Genomic DNA, 21,161 nt, shown 5'->3' with positions numbered 1-21,161 from the left:
GGTCCTTGAACTGAATCAGTAAGATCGATTTTTCTAGGATTGAGATTGGTGCACAAGAAGTCTGAAGTGCTTGGCAAAATTGAGAAGAGAGGTGGTCCTGCAATTCTCACAACTCGGCCTCACTGTAACATTCCACACCTGTCTCACATCGGGAATGGCATCAAGGTTAACTAGTCTGTGGGCAGAGGAAGAGCCGGGCCCACTGTTGGAGTGGGTTGTCAGCGTGGCGCGGTAGAAGGACCCTTTGGACCAGCGCTGTGGCTGCCCGTTGGCTCGCCTGCCGCGGAACCTGGAAGTCAGCAAGCCCGGCCCCCGCTCATCCCGAAGAACCCAGCTGAAGGAGTCGACCAAAGCTAGAACACAGGGCCGGTAAGTGCCATGGGGGTCTTGTCTTCTGCACCCTCAAGGACGGCTGCAGGAGGCATCCCCCGGAGCACAAAAGCTGAAGGCGGCCGGATAAGGAGAGTGATGACAGATCGCTGGACGATCCCGATGGAGGCCTTTATGGCCAGCTGCAGCTGGGACTTTAAAAATGGTGCCAAATCCTGGCAACGCTTGCATCTGGTCTCAGTGGACCTGTTTCTATACATTCTGTACTTAATCTGGTATTGTACATATGTAGGGCAATAATTTTACAGAAACGTGTACATAAAAATAATTTCACTGTACCATTGAACGTTATGCTTGGTGTTGGCAGGGGTTACGTAAAAGATCAAAACAGTAACATTTCAGCAGTTCAGGCTTGTAAAGTGATTTAGATTGGGAAGAGAATGAAGCTGTTAGAAGATTACTACTGATAGAGAGCTTATTTTGGAGAAAAAAAAATGACATCTCAAGTGTTGCTCATTTACAGAATTTTACCCTGGAATTTCATTTAGGATGAATATATTGTCTCTATTTCAACATTTTATTCCAAATTCTGATTGGAATTATTGGATTTAGTCCAAATAAACATTTATCATAGAAAACGTTATCATATTACATAAGTGTACATTCATTTGTGTCCGATTTAAAAAATAAATTCTTGAATACAATCAATAAACAGCAGTAACAAGTGCAACAAATCAAATTCTATTCATGGGAAATGAGGACTGGGTAACTTGTCCATAGCACTTCCTTCTGCGCTGGTAAATAATAATACTGAGAAATGCCAAAACTATTACCAATAGCAGGGCCCCAATAATGAGAAGCAAGGCCAGCATTAGTTTGATTTCTTTTTTATCAAGCTTGTTTCCAAAGAAGTCTAACGTTAATGCAGAGCCACCTGTAAAAGTAAAAAAGGAAATTTGTTGTTTGAGTCTGTTTTTTATACATATTAACCACAAAACAGTAAGGGAGTAAGGGAGATAATTCAATGAGTTACGTCCTAATGTACGAAAAATATTTAAAGATAAAGTTTTCCATTCTTTATCAGCCAGCAGAAATCTTTGCTAAATCCTACCCAAAATTATTAGAGTGATACAGTGTGGAAACAGGCCCTTTGCCCCAACTTGTACACACGAGCCAACATGGCCCAGCTACTCTAGTCCCTCCTGCCCGCATTTGGTCCATATCCCTCCAAACCTGTTTTATCCATGTAACTGCCTAACTGTTTCTTAAAAGTTGGGATAGTCCCAGCCTCAACTACTTCCCTTGGCAGCTTGTTCCATTCATCCACCACCCTTTGTGTGAAAATGTTACCGCTCAGATTCCTATTAAAATCTTTTCCCCTCCACCTTAAACCAATGTCCTCTGGCCCTCTATTTACCTCTGGTCCTCTATTGTGCATCCAACTAATCTACAATACTCCATCTTCTTGATTTTTCCTCAACATTTGGTATATTATATCAAATGTACATTATATTTTATGATGCAACTAACTTCACATTTTTAGTGAGATAACTTTAACTTGTTCAACTTTACTTAAATCCAAAGCCATAGAATCATACAGAGATAAGGCATGGAAACAGACACATCAGTCCACATGATTGTTGCAAACCATAAAACACCCATTTACACTAATCCTATATTAATCCCTTTTCTATTATGTCAACACTCTCATCAAGTCACCCCAGAATCTACCATTCATTTACACACCAAAGATGTTTTTTTCCACTGAGAGTTGTGAGTGTGGAATTCTCTGCATCAGAGGGTGGCGGATGCTGGTTCTCTGGATACTTTCAAGAGAGAGCTAGATAGGGCTCTTAAAGATAGCAGTCAGGGGATATGGGGAGAAGGCAGGAATGGGGTATTGATTGTGGATGATCAGCCATGATCACATTGAATGGCGGTGCTGGCTCGAAGGGCCTACTCCTGCACTTATTGTCTATTTACAATGGCCAATTAACCTACAAACCCACACATCTTGGAGTGTTGGAGGAAACAGGAGCATCCAGTGGAAACCCAAATGGTCACAGGGAGAATATGCAAGTTCCACGTGGACAGAATCCAAGGTCAGAATTTAACCCAGATCTCTGGTGCTGAGAGACAGTGGCTCAGCTAGGTGCTCTGCTGCCCTTGATTAGTATAGAGGCCTAAATACAACTTGAGAGCACAAATAGAACTTAAGAGTACATTTGCTTCCTATTTTCCTTGAGGACACAACTTCAAATATTGTGTTCCAGTTCAGGACCCTTCTACGTTTCATGACCAAGGTATATTTTTGTGGGTATCAGACAATTTCACTCTAATCGTCATCAGAGAAGAGGTTGACCTCATACCCAGCTGATTCAGAAACATTTTTGACCAAATGAGGAACAACCCTGGCTAGGATGCGTTCTTCCTCGCAGCGTTCCAGTCAGGAGCACCAGATACCAGTCACTAGATTGTCAGAGAGGTGAGAGATTGCAACCTTCACGTGGTCCACACTGTTTCGACTAATCTAATCAACCGGATGTGCACAAACAAATAGATCAAATAGAACAAGTTGACCTACAACTTTAGGCTGTGCACGCCATACGCAAGAAGAAGATGATTGTCAGAAAAATGGTGGATTTCAACTTTCTCTAAGCCTTATATGCATTCCGCTAATGATAAAAGTGAATAAACTCAAAAGCTTATAAAATGATCAGAATAATAACTAGCAGTGCCATTTTACAGGTCGCAGATAAATGGGTATGTAACTGCGTTTACAGGCAACTTCCAACACAAATCTCACAGGAGATTCTGCAATTACATCCCACAGCAAAAAAAATTATATTTTTACAATTCCTGCTTCACAGTTTATAACTTTTGAGTTTCATGCTTCGAACGAGCTGCAAGTGATTCTGATCTCCACTCATCGGTCCACTTGCAACAAGGGAGTGTGATTCTGATCTCCACTCATCGGTCCACTTGCAACAAGGCATGGGACTACCTACTAGTCCAGGTGTGGATTACTAACATAAAACATACATAGACTGTACAATTATAACTACCCCCTCCTAGATCTTCACCAATTTCACCATGGCCATCTAGGGGTCTCATCTAGCTGAGTAGCCAGAATGCTTTCAGAAGGACATACACTTTTCAAGGTTTATAAAAATGTAAAAATTACTTCTCTCCATTCATTTACAATCACACACCATTGGTTGTGGAACCCCGATACTGATCTTTCACAGTAGTCCTTGCACCATCTATTAAGAATGAAAATATCAATTAATAAATGCTGTTATGTTATTGTTAAAAATCTGAAAGTAATTAGGTAACACATTTAAAAAATAAACCACAAGAAAAACATTAGAATTATTGGCCATTAAACTTTCCCCCTCTCACCCTATAGCTATGCCCCCTAGTGCTGGACATTTCCTCTCTGGGAAACTGGTTCCAACTGCCTACCCTTATAATTTTATAATATATAGATATAATTTATCTGCCTCTCATAATTTTATATATTACTAGCATGTCTCTCCTCAACCTTCGATGTTCCGGAGAAAACAATCCAAGTCTATCCAATCTCTCTTTCCCTGTAGCCGAAACCTTCCAATCCAGGCAGCATTCTGGTAAATTTCCTCTGCACCCTCTCCAAACCCTCAACATCTTTACTGTAATGGAGCAACGAGAACTGCATGCAATGCCCCCAATGCAGCCTAACCAAAGGCTTATAGAGTTGCATCATGACATGCTTACAGCTATATTTGATGCCCCTCACAATGAAGGCACATTCTCTCCTTACATTCAACCTCCCAATGTGCAACAGCTCACACTTGCTCGGGTTAAACTTCATCTGCCATTTCAGCAACTGATTTATGTCCCGTTGTATCTTCTGACAGCATTCCTCACTGTCTGCAACTCCTCCAATTTTGGTGCCAGCCATGTTCCCGGGTTTGAGGCAACCATTTCAATTGTCTGGAACGTTCCAGGGAAGAGATCATATACATCTGCTCTGTGATCATTACTCATCTGAAAGGAAACACAAAAGAACTAAAGTCCAAGGAATTACCCAATTTTCATTGTCACAGAGTGATGCAACGTGGAAACAGGCCCTTCGGCCCAACTGTCCCAGCTACACTAGTCCCACCTGCTTGTGTTTGGTCCTTATCCCTCCAAACCTATCCATGTACCTGTTCAACTGTTTCTTAAACATTGGGACAGTCCCTGCCTCAACTACCTCTCTGACAGCTTGTTCCATACACCCACCACCTGTTGTGAGAAAAAAATTATCCTGATGGATGAAGTTTTATAGCACAAACCTGTTGTTAACGTACACACTTTGAACTCTTATCGTTCAGAAATTACTATCTGCTACTTGTCTGAAACGGTTGCTCTGCAATGGCCGCTTCACATGAGAAACTCATCCTCATTATCATCTGTGGTCAGTGCAAGACTGTGTTTCAATTCATGATGTAACGCTCTGTCCATAACATGCATTCCCACAAGTCATCACAACTTTGGCAATTCACATTAATCTTCAATTCATAACCTTCTCCCCCTTCATTCAATCTTTAACAACTGTAATTCATTCATTTCCTTACTGCCAGGGCATCAGCAAATCACTAGATGACCTTCAACAGTCACTCTTTCCTGAACCTTATATTTTACTAATTATCTATATAATTAAAAGTCTCATCTTGACCACTACCTGTCTGCGCTGTGTATTGATTTTAGAAAAAACACTACCCCATATCGCTATGAGTTTTGGCCACAGTCCTCCTCCGCTGAGCCAGCCCCGAGGATTTGTCCCATCGATGAAAAATAAATCGGTCCTCCCGCCTTTAAAACACTGCGATGAGGTCAGCCCCTTCCGGGGGGGGGGGGGGGTGGGGTCCTCTCAGGCCTGTAAATCACCAGATGCCTGGACGTGAGAGTCACTCTTCCAAATCGCGAGGCACAGGCCACTACTGTCATTCTAAGCTGTGAATCAACTGAACTGTGAGTGCACTGTACTTGCAATAAATGATTTGTTAGCCCTTAATGACAATGCCATGAGTTGTTTGGCCTGCTGCCCTGCCTGTGCTTGAAACTGCAATGCTTTATTAGGTCTGACTGTGTTTGGAAGGAATAAATGCTTTATTAGGTCAGACTATGCTTGGAAGGAATAAATACTTTATTAGGTCCAACTGTGTTTGGAAGGAATAAATGCTTTATTATGTCCGACTGTGTTTGGAAGGAATAAATGCTTTATTAAGTCAGACTGTGTTTAGTTCAAAAGTCCCGCTCATTTTGTGACTTCCACTTAGTGGACAAGTCGTGCTGATTGCGTAATTTCCGATGAGTGCAGAGGTGGACAGGTCGCGCTGATTGCGGAAGTGCTGCTGTCTGCAGAAGCCCCACAGTGGAAAGGTCACGCTCAGCTGTGTGAGTAGATTCAAGAAAGTTTACTGCCATATATATGGTGTGAGTGTGTGAGAGTGTGAGAGTGTGAGCGAGTGTGAGCGAGTGTGAACGAGTGCAAGCACAAGCCAGTGCGCGCGCATGCGCCTGTGGGCGCATCTGTGGACCCAAAGGGTCCCACTTAGTCTAGTAGATTTTACATTTAAACAAATATATACTGCTCCAAGCCTTCTGGTTTTAATTTTCCAAGGTAGAAATTAGCATGAGTATTTCCAGAATTATATATTTAAAATAGGCACAAAACACAAGATAGAAACAGGATCAGGTGGTTTGCACCCAATAGATGCATACTTTGATCCCATGAGACGTATTTTTGACATTGCAAGTAGCTAGTTAAAACATATATTTGACTCCATAAATATGCTAAGCGGGGGCCTATTATAAATGTGGATGTCTGTGCAATTTTTGATTTCCATGCTGGATTCTATGGAGCATTCAGTGTCACAGTACAGTCTTGATAATTGCCTGAAATAGTTGACATATTCTCCAATACCAAACAAGTGTGTCTATATAAATAGTTTGACTGCAATTTTCCACTCTGGCACCCAAATTATATCCTTACAAATAATTTTGACTTTCCAGTTAATATTTACATTCATACAGTTAAAAATGACAATAGCCTACATCATTGCAACAAGAACTGTTTGATCCAGAGACAATTGCATTGAAACAAAAATCCAATTAATGCATCAATTAGAAGTTGCTTACCTTATAGAGAAAGCTCTCGGCATGAAAATGAACTGTGTGCATGTCCACTTCATTTCCCATTCCCAACAAATACCAGTCAACTTTGTCTCCTTTAACCATGGTCAGCCCATGAAGATTTCCATATACCTTCCCATTAATTGCTGAAATAAACATTTGTAAAATCTATCATGCACATTTGTAAAGTATTGCACAGTACAACCAATATGAGTTGTTCCATATTAGAACATCCGAGATGTCCTCATTCTTTAGGGGATGGGGGCTCCCCTCTCCCATCACTCATGTCTCCTCGGTACCCCACAGCTCGCCCTTGCTCCCCCTCCCACAGAGTCCCCCTAGACCTTACCTTCCACCCCATCAGCCATCGCATACATAATCCAACATTTCCGCCACTCCCAACAGGATTCTACCACTACCCACATTTCCCCATCTCCACCCCTTTCCGCTTCCACAAAGACCATTCCCTCCGCAACTCTCTGGTTAACTCATCCCTTCCCACCCAAACCACCCTCTCTCCAGGTACCTCCAGGTAGAAGGTGCAACACCTGTCCCTATACCTCCTCCCTCGACTCTGTCCAGGGACCTCAACAGTCCTTTCAGGTTAGGGAGAGGTTCTCTTGCACCTCCTCCAACCTCATCTACTGTATCAGTTGTTCAAGATGTGGACTCTTATACATCGGCGAGACCAACCGCAGACTGGGCGGTCGTTACGCGGAACACCTTCGCTCAGTCCGCGTGAACCAACCTGATCTCCTGGTTGCTGGACACTAATTCCAATTTTTATACAGACCTTTCTGACCTCGGTCTCCTCCATTGTCAGTGAGGCTAAATGCAAATTGGAGGAACAGCATCTCATATTTCGCTTGGGCAGCTTACAGCCCAATGGTATGAATATTGATTTCTCTCACTTCAGGTAGCCCCGACATTCCCTATGTCCTTCCCCCACCCAAGTCACACTAGCTTCTCATCTTCACGCTACAAAGTGCTTACAAAGGCCGGTTTCCTTTATCATTGTTACTTTTATGCAAATCTTTCATTCATTGTTCTTTATCTCTCCACATCACCGCCTATATCTCTCGTTTCCCTAATCTCTAACCAGTCTGAAGAACGGTCTCGGCGCAAAACGTCACAGATTCCTTCTCTCCAGAGATGCTGCCTGTCCTGTTGAGTTACTCCAGCTCTTTGTGTTTATCTTCAGTGTAAACCAACATCTGAAGTTTTTTACTCATATAATTTGCAATTGGCAAGTCATGTGCCCGCATAATTATTATGCAGACTTACCATGGATTTTATTGCTTTCTTCAAATTCATCTGTTTTCTTAAACTCTGTTGGATCCACATGAAGGTAATTTCTGATGTTGTTATTCAGGTACCAGGATTCATTTTCATCATATACCAGGAACAATAAGGCAAATTCCCGATCAACATCTTTCCTTCTGCCGTTCTCATCAAGTATTCCTTTACGGCAAGTAATCAGAGGACCAACCAACCCACTGTACAGGTCCTGAAACAAAAATACTAAATAGTTTGTACTTTTTTTTCACTACACGCTGATTTACAATAAGTTATGCAGTAAATTACTAATGAGCTAATTTTGGAAGATAAAATTAGTTGAAAATGGGGCTGACTACACTTACACTCCATCAATGCAACACAAGTTGTGTATTTACTCTGGATTCAGCATGGATTGGGTTTAACATCCACTTTGATTAATCAGATCTCAAGTGGATAGCCTCTTTCTGCCTCATCTCTGCAGTGACTGTACACCAGTGTGTTCCCAAATTATGTTCTATACATTTGTTTTTGAGTAATGTGCTGAATATCTTGTCAGCTGTTCATCATCATTTAACTTTAAATGCTGGTGAGCATAGCTCTGGGAATTTGCTAAAGTAAAGCTCTGCTTTGTGTAACCAGAAAGCACTGGGATTATAACTCAGCACTCAGAACCAGTTATAATAGCTCCATTACATTGCTGTTTAATAAAGGGAGTGTCAGAACTCCTGCTGTGGAAATGCACAGACAGAAAGAAGTGGAAAAAAAATAGCACTTTCAAAATGGCATAACCCTTTTATCCAAAGGAAAAGCAGAAAAAAAGGCTTTGGGATATGAGGTGGTGACATTTATGTTCTCCAATCTCTTTGGATTTGTTGAACAGTTCAGGATTAATGACTTAATATCGCCTCAAAAGTGAATCAGAAAGAAATGTTTATTCCGAAAACTATCAAGCATTCATATCCAAGATCTCACGGTACAGTGCAGGTGTATTATTTATTACATTCAATAAAAAAAATAAACAAGAAACATTCAAAAATACACCATTTAACCTCTGGGGAAAGTTACAGTGCCTGGGAATGCAAATGGGAAAGATTGTTACTACCACAAAACCTCAGCACTCAAACATGCTCTTAAACTTCAGAGACTCCAGTTCCATAATGCTTTACCGTTTTCATTGAATATTACCTTCACAAATTTTACTGCAGAATAATAAATCCACGTGTTGCAATTTGAGTCCCCTTTATTAGGACCTGATCTTTCTGGAACATTCCATCTGTAGGTCTTGATCTGACCTAAAATAATATCAAATATTTTATTAAAAGATTAAGTACATCACGGTAAAAAAGGAAGTAAGCCAATAGAGATTAAATATACTATGTTGTTTAGAGGATATTAAGCACAGTTTATGACTATGCTATGGCAATAAAGAACAAACCTGTTATACAAAGTGCAAATAAAGTAACCCCTCAATTTTAATGGCCCCCTTTATAACGATTATAGACAATAGACAATAGGTGCAGGAGTAGGCCATTCAGCCCTTTGAGCCAGCACCTCCATTCATGTGATGATGGCTGATCATCCCCAATCAGTACCCCGTTCCTGCCTTCTCCCCATATCCCCCGACTCCACTATCTTCAAGAGTCCTATCTAGCTCTCTCTTGAAAGTATCCAGAGAACCGGCTTCCACCGCCCTCTGATGCAGAGACTTCCACAGACTCACAACTCTGTTAAAGAGTGTCTCCTCATTTCCGTTCTAAATGGCCTACCCCTTATTCTTAAACTGATGGACCTGCTGGCACTGTACTTGGCTCATACCGCCTCCCTGGTCGCTCAAAGCCCCGACTTCCGCCGCCACTTCAGGCTCGCAAGATGCACCAGCGAGTCCTTCCTCACCCACTGTATGGTCCGGATTACACAGCTGTTGTTGCGGCTCGCGTTGTAGACTCAAGGGAAAGCACTTTATTCAGGCCGCCACCACCGATAGGATGCACTTGGTCACTGTGGGGCTCCCTCCCCTCTCACCAGCTGCCACTTCTTCCAGTTGGCCATCACTTTGTCAGCTCCAGGCTCCACTGCTGCCTCCCTCCCCTCTCACCACTGCCTCCATGTCTACAAAGCCCTCAATGGGCTTGCCCCCACCAGCATAAAAAGTCTTCTCACCCACCATTCCACCTCCAGGCCCCTCAGATCGGCCAACTTGGGGCTGTTGAATATCCCATGGTCTAGGCATACGCTCAGGCGCGACCGCGCCTTTGCGGTTGCAGCTCCTAGACTGTGGAACAGCATCCCCTTTCCCATCAGAACTGCCCCCTCCATCGACTCTTTTAAGTCCAGACTAAAGAATTATCTATACTCCCAAGTCTTTCCTGACGTCCTCTGAGTGAGGGCTACATGTATATATGTATGTAGTCTGTTTAACAAATGTAAAGCACTTTGGCCAACGAGAGTTGTTTTTTAAATGTGCTATATAAATAGATGTGGTGACTTCTCCTCCTCCTGTCGCTCTGTCCATTCAGCCTCTCATTCCCCCCATTCTACCGGCACCTTCTTCTCCCCCAGAGTCGGCGACATGTTCCACCTTGGAAGAGAAGGGAGAAGGAGATGGAAGTGGCAGTGGAGTGGCGAAGCAACAGCAGACAGGAGGAAGCGGTAGCTGGTGAGAGGGGAGGAAGCCCCACTGTGACTTAGCGTGCCTTGTCATTGGCAGCGACCTGAAGAAAGAGCTGGCGGTCACGGGCTACAACTCGAACCGCAACAGCCACGTCAACCTGACCATGCATAGCTGGTGAAGAAGGGCTCACTGATACAGACCAGTGGCGTCAGAGCCTAGTATTAAGGTGAAACAACACAAAGTGCTGTAGTATCTCAGCAGACTGAATTGTTCTGAAGTAGGTTCCTGACATCACCTATCCATGTTCTCCACACTGCTACCTGACCCACTGAGTTACTCCAGCACTTTGTGTCCTTTTATGTATCAACTATCATCTGCAGTTGTTTGTTACAACTACATACAGTGATATCACCTTACTCAGTTATCGTGGGCAATCGGTAATAACAGACACCATTCCCCTAATGGTCTGTCATGACAAGGGTTTACTGTGCTATGATTTACAAGTAAAAATCCATGTTAACATGGGAACAAAAAAATTGAAAACTTCACCAAAATGTAATAGACCAGTAGCACAAAGCAGCAAGTAACATCAATTAAACAGTAATACAAAAGACAATTCAATCCATTTAGGGGAAATTAAGATAGATATTTATGGTACTGTTTATCATACAAAGTTACCTTTGGCTTGATGATCTTTTCCTATTTCTAAAAGATCTCATTTTACTAATGGATAAAATTTAAACAGCAATTATATTTTGAAAGCATCACTTCCCTAAATCACCTCATAAATCTCTAATACATATTGTTATAACTTTGCCAATCAACTTTTAAAATGGTTTATAATCTTAAATGACACTCAGCATTGAATACATAGTGCTTAAATATTTTTTTTTGCCGTCGTTATACCCTTCCATAGACCTTCCATAGGTACCCGCAAGAGAATCATGAAGCAAAAAGCTATGTACTCTTGAGTAAGTGTGTTCAGGATACGATACAATACCACTTTATTTATCCCAGATGGAAATAGGTCTGCCACCAGTCAAAATAAACTTTACAGTATATAATCTTAGTTGACAGAAATACAGAATGCAAAAGGAATGGTCCCATATATTGCTTCCCTTTTGTGCAAGTGACATGGCCATTACTGATAAGGCCCATATTTACTACACATCACGTTGCCTTTCAGTTGCCCTTTTGACAGCCGAGCTGCTTTCTGGGCAGTTTCTAATAGGCAAGAAACAGCCCATACATTACTGTGGGTCTGGTGTCATGTACAGGCCTAGCTAAGCAAGGACAGTATAGTAAATATTATTCCAGAACCTTATGGGTTCTTATAACAATCCAATGGTTGCTTGGCCAGGATTAGTGGTAACGAGGTTTTTATTATAATTATAATCTTATTTATATAGCACATTTTTAGTCAACTTGCATTGACCCCAAAGTGCTTCACATAATTACATTACATTTACACAGAGGCAAAGGTGGGTGAAGTGTCTTGCCCCAAGGACACAACGACAGTATGCACTCCAAGCGGGATTCGAACCGGCTACCTTCCGGTCGCCAGCCGAACACTTAGCCCATTGTGCCATCTGTCGTCCCAATATTCCATAATTAATTATTTTTATTTTAATTTCCAGCAGCAATAAGTATCCAAATTAATTTCTCCAGATCATTAGCCTATGTCACTTCTTGTTTAGTCCCAAAACAGAACAAGCAGACTACCTGGGTCAATTGATTATCAAGCTATCTGCACAATGTGATGATAAATTTGAACATTCTAGCTTCGCTAACTTGAAACCATACACAATGACAGATTACTGTAAATGCAAATTAATTCAGAATTGTTGAAATTAACTTATTAATATCAATATTTATCTGACAATTCAAGCAGAATTGAGCAGAAAAAACATCAAACAAATATCCTCTAATAATGATGGATGACACAAGGAAGAATAATATCGTGTTTTCCAAGCCACAATTCCAACAATATAATTTTTACTTTAATTTGTTAGGAAGAGCAGTGCAGAGAAATATCACGCCCTTGAGAGGGAACACTGATAATAACAATGAGAATGTAGCTGTTATTCTACATTTCAACCGTTCTCTGGAAAATGCACGTTACAAGTTGACAGATTCTTTGACCCTTAAAATTACCAATTGGGAGTTTGGAAATCATATTTCAACAAAAGAGAAAAAAGATAGTTGTAACTCTAGATTTGAATATAATGTGTGAACGGTTAATTCCAAATAAGCAAATTTGAAGAAAAAAAGTTAAATTAAAATAAATGAATATGGAGAAGTATGCACCATCACTCACCCGGCTTAGTCACTGGTACTTTGAGATATTTACCACCGTTCACTTCTTCAGCACCATGTGGGTGAATACAGTAAGGCCTGGATGCTAAGTTCTTAAATATTACCAGGATAACATCACCAACCTCTGCCCGGATGATAGGACCTAAATGCATCAGATTACACAATAAAGATTTGTTTTACATTATCACATAGCAAGAACAACTTCCATGAGAGAGCTTCACTAAACTAAAACGCCGCACCGATTGCTGAAGGAAGCTTTCTTTTAAGATCATAAGATCATAAGTGATAGGTGTAGAATTAGGCCATTTGGCCCATTGTCTACTCCACCATTCTATCATGGCTGATCTATCTGATGTACTCTTCTATATTCCTGCCTTGGACTTTCACTTGGTAGTCACAGCAATCAAAGCTTCCTTTGACCTTGACTTTAATGCTCCACCATAAGGACACCTTGATCCAAATTATCCTAAACAGAGTCAGTGAAAAATACCTATCCATGGATGTGAATGCAGCAAGTATATTATTGTTTAAGATCACTGTCTCAACATTGGTTTGTATACAAGCTACTATTTTGCTTATTTGAAGGGAGAGGTGATTGCTGCTGATTAATAAAGATTAAGTGCAAATCAGAATTAAGACGGAGGTCACAAAATCTGAGGGTGCAAAGCCACTCATTGCAGAAAATGGAGTTAAAGTAATCCCAATATCTCAGCGAGAACATTTTTATACTGTATGGGAGGCTCATTAAATTAACGGAAAACCTGGTAGTAAAGGATAAACCACTACAGAAGTAGTGGTTAAAAGGTACAGATACAGAGAAAGGTATGACTTGGTGTTGAGGGCCTCATCGCTACCCTAATGCTCAGAATAGGCAACTTTCTTTCATTGATCATTACCAGGAATGAGTGGGTTAGCATATGATGAGCGTTTGACAGCACCGGGCCTCTACTCGCTGGAGTTTAGAAGGTTGAGGGGGAACCTTATTGAAATTTACAGAATAATGAAAGGCGTAGATAGAGTGAATGTGGAAAGGATGTTTCCACTGGTGGGAGAGTCTCGGACTAGAGATCATTGCCCTGAGAATTAAAGGGCGTACTTAGAGAAAGGGTAGTTAATCTGTGGCATTCATTGCCACAGAGGGCTGTGGAGGCCAAGTCAGTGGATATTTTTAAGGCAGAGGTAGACAAATTCATGATTAGAACAGGTGTCAAGGTTTATGGGGAGAAGGCAGGGAAACGGGATTGGGAGGCAGAGGTCAGCCATGATTGAATGGCAGAGTCGACTCGATGGGCCGAACGGCCTAATTCTACTATAATTTGTGAACTTGTGAGTATGGTTGATAATGCCAGTGGCTATCACCCACTTTCTGATTCACTGACACAGGCACACGATGAGCAAGTTTATTGACAATGGGGAGGCATGATGTGCCCTTTTAGATCCCTGATTGGAACCGCAACGCCACTTCAGCAGTGAAGGGGGCAAGGAAGAAAATGCAAAACCGAATGTCAGCCGCATTTATGGCATCAAACCTCCTCTGGGGAAAGAGGGAAATCATCAGACAATTCATTAGGATCACTCGTTACAAAAGATTTAGGTGTAACAGCATTCTATTTTACTTAAAAGATCCCCCAACCCCAAAGTAGGGAGAATTTAACCTCCAAATATAAAAAATCTTTTTTAATCCAAGATGTTAGTGTTGTATTCAGATTAATGATTATCAGAAAGAACCTGCAAAAGACTATTCAATGTTACTTTATAATTGGAGGATTTTCAAATAGAGTTAAAGTAGTGAATAGTGAGATATTTTCATTTTAAAGTTGAGATGAGAATTTCTCTGCAATATCTAGATGAGTGATGTGTCCGAAGGTACTGCAGATGTTGGTTTAAACTGAAGATAAACACAAAATGCTGGCGTAATTCAGCGGGACAGGCAGCATTTCTGGAGAGAAGGAATGGGTAGCGTTTCGGGCAGAGACCCTTCTTCAGACGATCTCGACCCGAAACATCACCCATTCCTTCTCGCCAGAGGTGCTGTCTGTCCCGCTGAATTACGGCAGCATTTTGTGTCTATCTCCAAATGAGTGATTATCGGAAACCTGATCGTCATTGAAACGTCTGCACAACATCACATCTGGGCACTAATTAAATAGGTGGTATTCAATACCTAATATTTCCAAATGTTGCTCTTCTGGCAATCTTGGTTTCTGTGTGGTAAATGTTTCATCTGTATATTCCTGGTAAACAGCCTTTCTGTACTTTGACCCAATTTTGCCATCCCCTGCACCAACAAAGACATTGCCAGGGCTGTAAGAAACATAAATTAATAATTATCAAATCTCTTTTTAGTAATTTTCAAAATTTCAGTTGCAAAGCAATATTATTTCATGAAAGCTAAAAATGGACATTAAGTTCCATATAAAAACTTTTTTTGGAATTGCATTTAATACATTTTCTTTCTTTAAAATTGGAACTTGGGGTAGCCTGCCTAGTTAGGATATTTCCACACAAAAAAATTGCATCATTTTAATCATGATACTCATGAATGTGCTCCCCTTTACACTGGATAAACCAAACCTAGACTGGGCAATCACCTAGCAGACACTGCCATTCAGTCCATATGGATGGTGGAGCATCCAGTCACCCGTCCCTTTAATTTTCTGTCCTATTCTCACTCTGGCCTCACTGCCCTCAACCTCCAACATTGCTCCTTCAAAGCACCTGAGGAATAGCAGCAAAAGTTCCATCTGGGGACATTGCACCATTGCAACCCTCAGAACTTAACAGCGAATTCTACAATTTCAAGTAAATCACATCTTCCTTTCTCTCTCTCTTTCTCTCTCTCTCTACAGATGTGGATCTCTGATCCACAGATCTTGAATCAATTATACAAATTGTATTTTATGTCTCCAATTACTCAGTTCAGTTTATTGTCACGTGTACCGAGGTACAGTGAAAAACCTTTGTTAGGTGCCAACCAGTTAGCAGAAAGACAATACACGATTACAATAGATACACTTACAGTGTAAAGATACATGAAAAGGGAATACGATCAGTTTATTGGAATTACTGTTTATTGAAGTAATGTTTCTGTGACAACTTTAATCTGCATCCTATTATTGACATTATCCTTGGTCTCCCTACACTTACCTCCCCCACTACTTAATACAAGTTTACTCACGGTTCAAAATAAATGCATAATGTGTGTGTTTCTCTCGCCAGTGGTGCTACTAAACCTGCAGGCTCTTTCCAGTATTCTCTTTGTCAATTACTCTGTCTCACCAATTTACCAGCACAAGACTCACTACTGCTCGGGTTTCCAGTACAAAATGTAAAAAGGCTGGCCAAGGGCACTGCTGATCTGCACCGTGGTTTCCCTTGAATAGCATGGTCATTATTGTGAACTACAATCCACAGTTGTTCTAGACCAGAGTAACAGACCCAGCTACGAGTGGTTGCTGTGACCAAGCTACAAGCTCCAACTTCTTCCCTATAGTCATTAGGCTATTAAACACTACAACCTCAAATAAGCTCTGAGCTACAAAGACAATGATTGTTATTATTGCACTATTAGTTTGTTTTTGAGTACTTATGTGTGCGTGTCTGAGTATATAATATATGATCTGTATATGTGAGAATGTATATATATATACACACACACACTGAACATTTTTTTCTCATCTATATTACTAAATCTCTGTTCTTGACCGCTTTTGGCCTTCTGTGCTGCGGTTTCCGAGAGAAAGCCGCCACCTACGGCCGTCATTTTTGGCCACCTCGCTCAGAGCCCCCCTCCGCCACATGCGTGCCGAGGATTTTTCCCGTCGATGAAAAATGACAGAGATATTAATGTTTTTTACAAAATTTCCCATTCTCTCTGCTGCCCCTGCTGGAGGGAGGGGGAGGGACTATAAAACCAGGAAGTGGTGTGCCTCAATCAGTCTCTGCAAGTGGTGTGCCTCAATCAGAGCTCTGAATAACACTGAACAAATGTCTCCACAGCTGTGAGTACCCATAATGTGGTTTGAAAATGAAAATATGGTTAGTTTGAGGAAAAAAGCATTGCCTTCAAATGGTTGTTTGGGTTGAAGTAAAAAGGCACCCTCTCTCTCTCCCCCCCTCTCTCTCTCCCTCTCTCCCCCCCCCCCCCTCCCCCCCCCCCTCTCCCCCTCTCTCCCCCCTCCTCTCCCCCCCCCCCTCACCCCATCCCCCCCTCTACTCTCCCCCCCCCTCCCTCCCTCCCTTCCCCCCTCCCTCTCCTCTCTCTCCCCTCCCTCCTCCCCCCCCCCCCCCTCCCCCCCCCTCCTCTCCTCTCCCCCCTCTCTCCTCTCCCCCTCACCCCACCCCCCTCTCCTAAAATCCCCCCCCCTCCACACCCCTACCCCCCTTCCCTCCCCCTCCCTCCCCTACTTGCTCCCCACCTCTCCCCCCCCCTCCACCCCCCTCTCAGCGCACCCTCTCTCTCTCCCCCACTCCCCTCTCCCCCCTCCATCCCCTCCCCCACCCTCCCTCCACACCCCTACCCTCTTCCCCTCCACCCTCCACCCCCTCCCTGCTCCCCTCGCCCCCCTCTCAGCAGCCCTCTCTCTCCCCCTCTCTCTCTCCTCCTCCCCTCCCCCACCTTTCCCCCCTCACCCACCCTCCCTCTTCTCCTCCTCTCCACCCCCCCATCCCTCTTGCCCCTCTCTGAGTCTCTGTCTCTGCCCCTTCTCTCTCTGCCCTCACTCTCTAACCCTCCCCCCCCCCCCCCCCCCCCCCCCTAGATGTGACTGCAACCCCTATGCGTCAGTAGATAGGGCGGTTTATGGGGTAAAAGGAGCAAATTAATAATATTTAATAAATGCAAGGGGGGTAATTAGCGTGAGTGTGGGGTCTATAGTTAGTGTGTGTGACGCTGCATCCCTCCCCCCCCCCCCCCCCCCCCCCCACACCCACACGTTGGGGGAACTGCACTTGATCTAGTTTATTATAGTGTTTACAGTGTACTATGTTTACATATTCAGTTGCTTTGCTGCAAACAACAATTTCATTGTCTATCTGGGACATATGACAATAAAACACAAGACTCTTGTCTATAGCCCTAATCATAAGGCCTTTGAGCGTAATAATTGGAATATGGTTAATTCATAATGAAAATCACAATAATGGTCATTTATATGAATACTGAGGAAGAGAAGTCATTCTACTGATATAGGCTGCAGAGGCTGAGGATCCCACCGGGTGATGGGTGGGGAGATGAGGAAATGTGAAAACCACGCAGAGCCTCTTGCTTACTCTAGGTTGTCTCCATTAAGTGCAAATAAAACACAAGTGTTACTTACTTAGTAAATTTCAACCCCTAAAAAAACAACAGATGTGATTTGAGGAACTGAACCAACAAGCTGATCAACAAGCAGCAGAGATGACCCCTTTAAACTAGAACATAGCAGTCTTTGTGTACTGAGAGAAAATAGAGCTATTTCTGTGATGATGGAGGAATAGCTTTATAGCAATCTCTAAGCTCGTCTCCAAGGTATCCATGGTCGAGTTAAGACAAAATCCTCTAAAAGGGAACACAACTACTTTTAGTTTCGTTCGTTTAGCTGAGATACACAGTGTGGAAATAGGCCCATTGGCCTATCGAGTCCATACCGACCAGCGATCTCTGCATGCTAACACTATCCCACACCTACTAGGGACAAGTTAAAAATTTACCGAAGCCAATTAACCTACAAACCGATACGTCTTTGGAGTGTGAGGTGAAATTGGAGCATCTGGAGAAAACACACTCAATTCACGAGGAGAACGTTTAAACTCCGTACAAACAGCACCCGTAGTCAGGATCGAACCCGGTCTCTGGCGCTGTCAGGCAGCAAATCTCCCGCTGCGCCATCGTGCTGCCCAAAGGGCATTTGTCTAAGGGCATTTCCTATATGGGTCCCACTACATGGGTCATATCTGTGAGCTATCTCGGTGACGATGTGGAAAATAGCTTCATAGCAACCTCTAAGCTTGTCTCCAAAGTATCTTCAGCCCGAGTTTGGACAGAATCGTCAGAAAAGGGCACAACCATTTTTGTCTAAGGGCACTTCCTATATGGGTCCCCTACATAGGTCACCTCTGTGAGCTGCTCGTTTTTGAGCTTGTTAGCTCAGTTGCTCAAACCACAAGGGTCCTGTGTTTTTTGGGGGGGTTGTCTCTACTTGTTTACAGAGAGGAGAACTTATTCAAAGTAGGCAGAGATAGAGACTTGTAGCTTCAAGTAACGTACGCAAAACCGATAGCTCCTAACGCACGAGACAAGAGATAGCAGAAAGTCTCTGGAGACTATGTGGTAACTGGAGATAAAAAGTCTGCTCTTGGTACCATCACTATGGTAATTAAGGTCTTAACTGAACAGGGGAACAGACCAGAGTAATGAAGTATGACAAAGATTTAAAAATGTCTAAACATTTTTAAAGTGTCTAAAGGTTGACCAGCGTTCAGAAGAAATAATCTGGCGATAAACCTCAATCCTGAATGATCTCTTTGAAGAGCATTGGCTGGGGGTTTCTCTTGCTGTTGAGCATCCCGTTCAGTTGGTTAGATAATGTAGTTTCAAGGCAACTCTGGGACTTTAAGTGAGAACTGCATTCTGATTCGTCTCCTGATCTGCTTTCTCTGCCCATCTCTGGCTGCCACGGAAAAAAACTTCAGTAAAACAGAGTACAAGGCACCATCTGTATTATATGCATTCAGCATTATCAGTCGGTGATAAATTTCTGTGTAAATTACACATTATTTATCTCTATAACTGATGATTTTAAATTCCTTCCTCAAATCTTCTAAGCCTATTCTGTTCCAAGGAGAGCAATCCTTGCCTCTTCAGACCATGCATAAAATAATCCCTTGCCTGCAGAACCATTCCGGCAACTTTATTCCGAATCTTTTAAAAGTTATCAGTGCTTCGTTAAGTCTGGGGCATGGAAATGAACACAAATCTCCCTCTGGACAAATATTACTGATATAGGTTTAGCATGGCTTTTATACTCCACGTCTCTGTTTATGAAGACCTGGGTTTCATTTGCCACACTTCACTGTACTGCCTTGACCAAGAAAACATACATTTGTAATCTGAAAACATACACAAAACAATATTGTTTAAGCAAGTCTGAGAGGATTTGCTTCATGGATTGTAAATTACACATATTTATCTCTATAACTGATGATTTTAAATTCCTTCCTCAAATCTTCTAAGCCTATTCTGTTCCAAGGAGAGCAATCCTTGCCTCTTCAGACCATGCATAAAATAATCCCTTGCCTGCAGAACCATTCCGGCAACTCTATTCCGAATCTTTTAAAAGTTATCAGTGCTTCGTTAAGTCTGGGGCATGGAAATGAACACAAATCTCCCTCTGGACAAATATTACTGATATAGGTTTAGCATGGCTTTTATACTCCACGTCTCTGTTTATGAAGACCTGGGTTTCATTTGCCACACTTCGCTGTACTGCCTTGACCAAGAAAACATACATTTGTAATCTAAAAACTTACACAAAACAATATTGTTTAAGCAAGTCTGAGAGGATTTGCTTCATGGATTTACCAACTGAAGCATAGACTGAGAATAGATAGTAATTTTACAAAACCTACCCTGGTACAAGTAAAACAATGATGAAAAGTAACATCCACTTGTGCTAGAAGAGGGTCAGATTTCAAAGCAAACATATTGAGGTTTCTGACTTTTATGAAAGAACAAAATGAAAGAATTCACCTTTCTTCTGCAGTCATGTTGAATAATTCCAGCTCCCAGCTCCTGTCAGGGGAATAGTCCCATTCCAACTCCACAGCTGCAATGTAATATGTTCGGATCACCCCAACTGTTTGGGCTGGGACACTTTTATTGCAGTTTGTAACGTGATACAAGTGTTTCATTCCACCCATGTAATGATCAGCCGTTCGGCAGATTACCTTAAAGGTGCCTAAATTTGAAATAATTGATCAAGAGATTGTAAAGGTTTAACAGTAAGTAGTTTCGAAAAGTGTGATCTCATTATGCTTCAAAAGCTAGAAACTCCAGGATATAGAATATAGACGTTATAGAAAATTGAAGGTCTGATTCTGGCCCATTTCCCTACTCTCCACCATGCATTCAGAATAGATGTAGTTGCTGAACCTTCTCACAGAAACTCTGCTGTGGTTCCATCCCAAGAGAAACCACTGGCATTCAGCCACTCTCAGATACATACATCACAAGCTTACGCACAATTCTAGGAAGAGTTAGGCAACTGACGACAGCACACCCATCACATGGCTCAGTCGTTGGTTTCTACTGGATTACCTGAGAGAGAAGCCCATACCTTCTGGAGACACACGGCACTGCAGATGCTGGAATCTTGAGTAAAACACAAAGTAACTCAGAGGGTGAGATAGCATGTGTAGGAAAGAACTGCAGATGCTGGTTACACCAAAGACAGACACAAATTGTTGGAGTAACTCAGCATCTCTG

The 21,161-nt window shown here is 42.3% G+C and overlaps 1 protein-coding gene across 1 annotated transcript in view; it reads right to left on the bottom strand.

Moving 5' to 3' along the window:
* Nucleotides 1–868: 868 nt before the first annotated feature.
* Nucleotides 869–21,161, bottom strand: part of LOC129698427 (ferroxidase HEPHL1-like) — a 75,896-nt gene continuing 55,603 nt past the window's right edge. The window contains exons 12-20 of the mRNA XM_055637571.1: nucleotides 20,427–20,634; nucleotides 14,862–15,001; nucleotides 12,699–12,839; nucleotides 8,956–9,062; nucleotides 7,777–7,999; nucleotides 6,499–6,638; nucleotides 4,267–4,359; nucleotides 3,543–3,609; nucleotides 869–1,264 (exon numbers count right to left, since the gene is read on the bottom strand). Of these exons, the coding sequence (XP_055493546.1) occupies nucleotides 1,065–1,264; nucleotides 3,543–3,609; nucleotides 4,267–4,359; nucleotides 6,499–6,638; nucleotides 7,777–7,999; nucleotides 8,956–9,062; nucleotides 12,699–12,839; nucleotides 14,862–15,001; nucleotides 20,427–20,634 (1,319 nt within the window). The 3' untranslated portion in view covers nucleotides 869–1,064. The remainder of the gene's footprint in view (nucleotides 1,265–3,542; nucleotides 3,610–4,266; nucleotides 4,360–6,498; nucleotides 6,639–7,776; nucleotides 8,000–8,955; nucleotides 9,063–12,698; nucleotides 12,840–14,861; nucleotides 15,002–20,426; nucleotides 20,635–21,161) is intronic.

The sequence above is a fragment of the Leucoraja erinacea genome, chromosome 6 (genome assembly GCF_028641065.1).
Source record: "Leucoraja erinacea ecotype New England chromosome 6, Leri_hhj_1, whole genome shotgun sequence".
Taxonomy (NCBI): domain Eukaryota; kingdom Metazoa; phylum Chordata; class Chondrichthyes; order Rajiformes; family Rajidae; genus Leucoraja; species Leucoraja erinaceus.
Note: the sequence above shows the minus strand (reverse complement) of the source record. Positions and strands in the feature narration are given on the sequence as shown.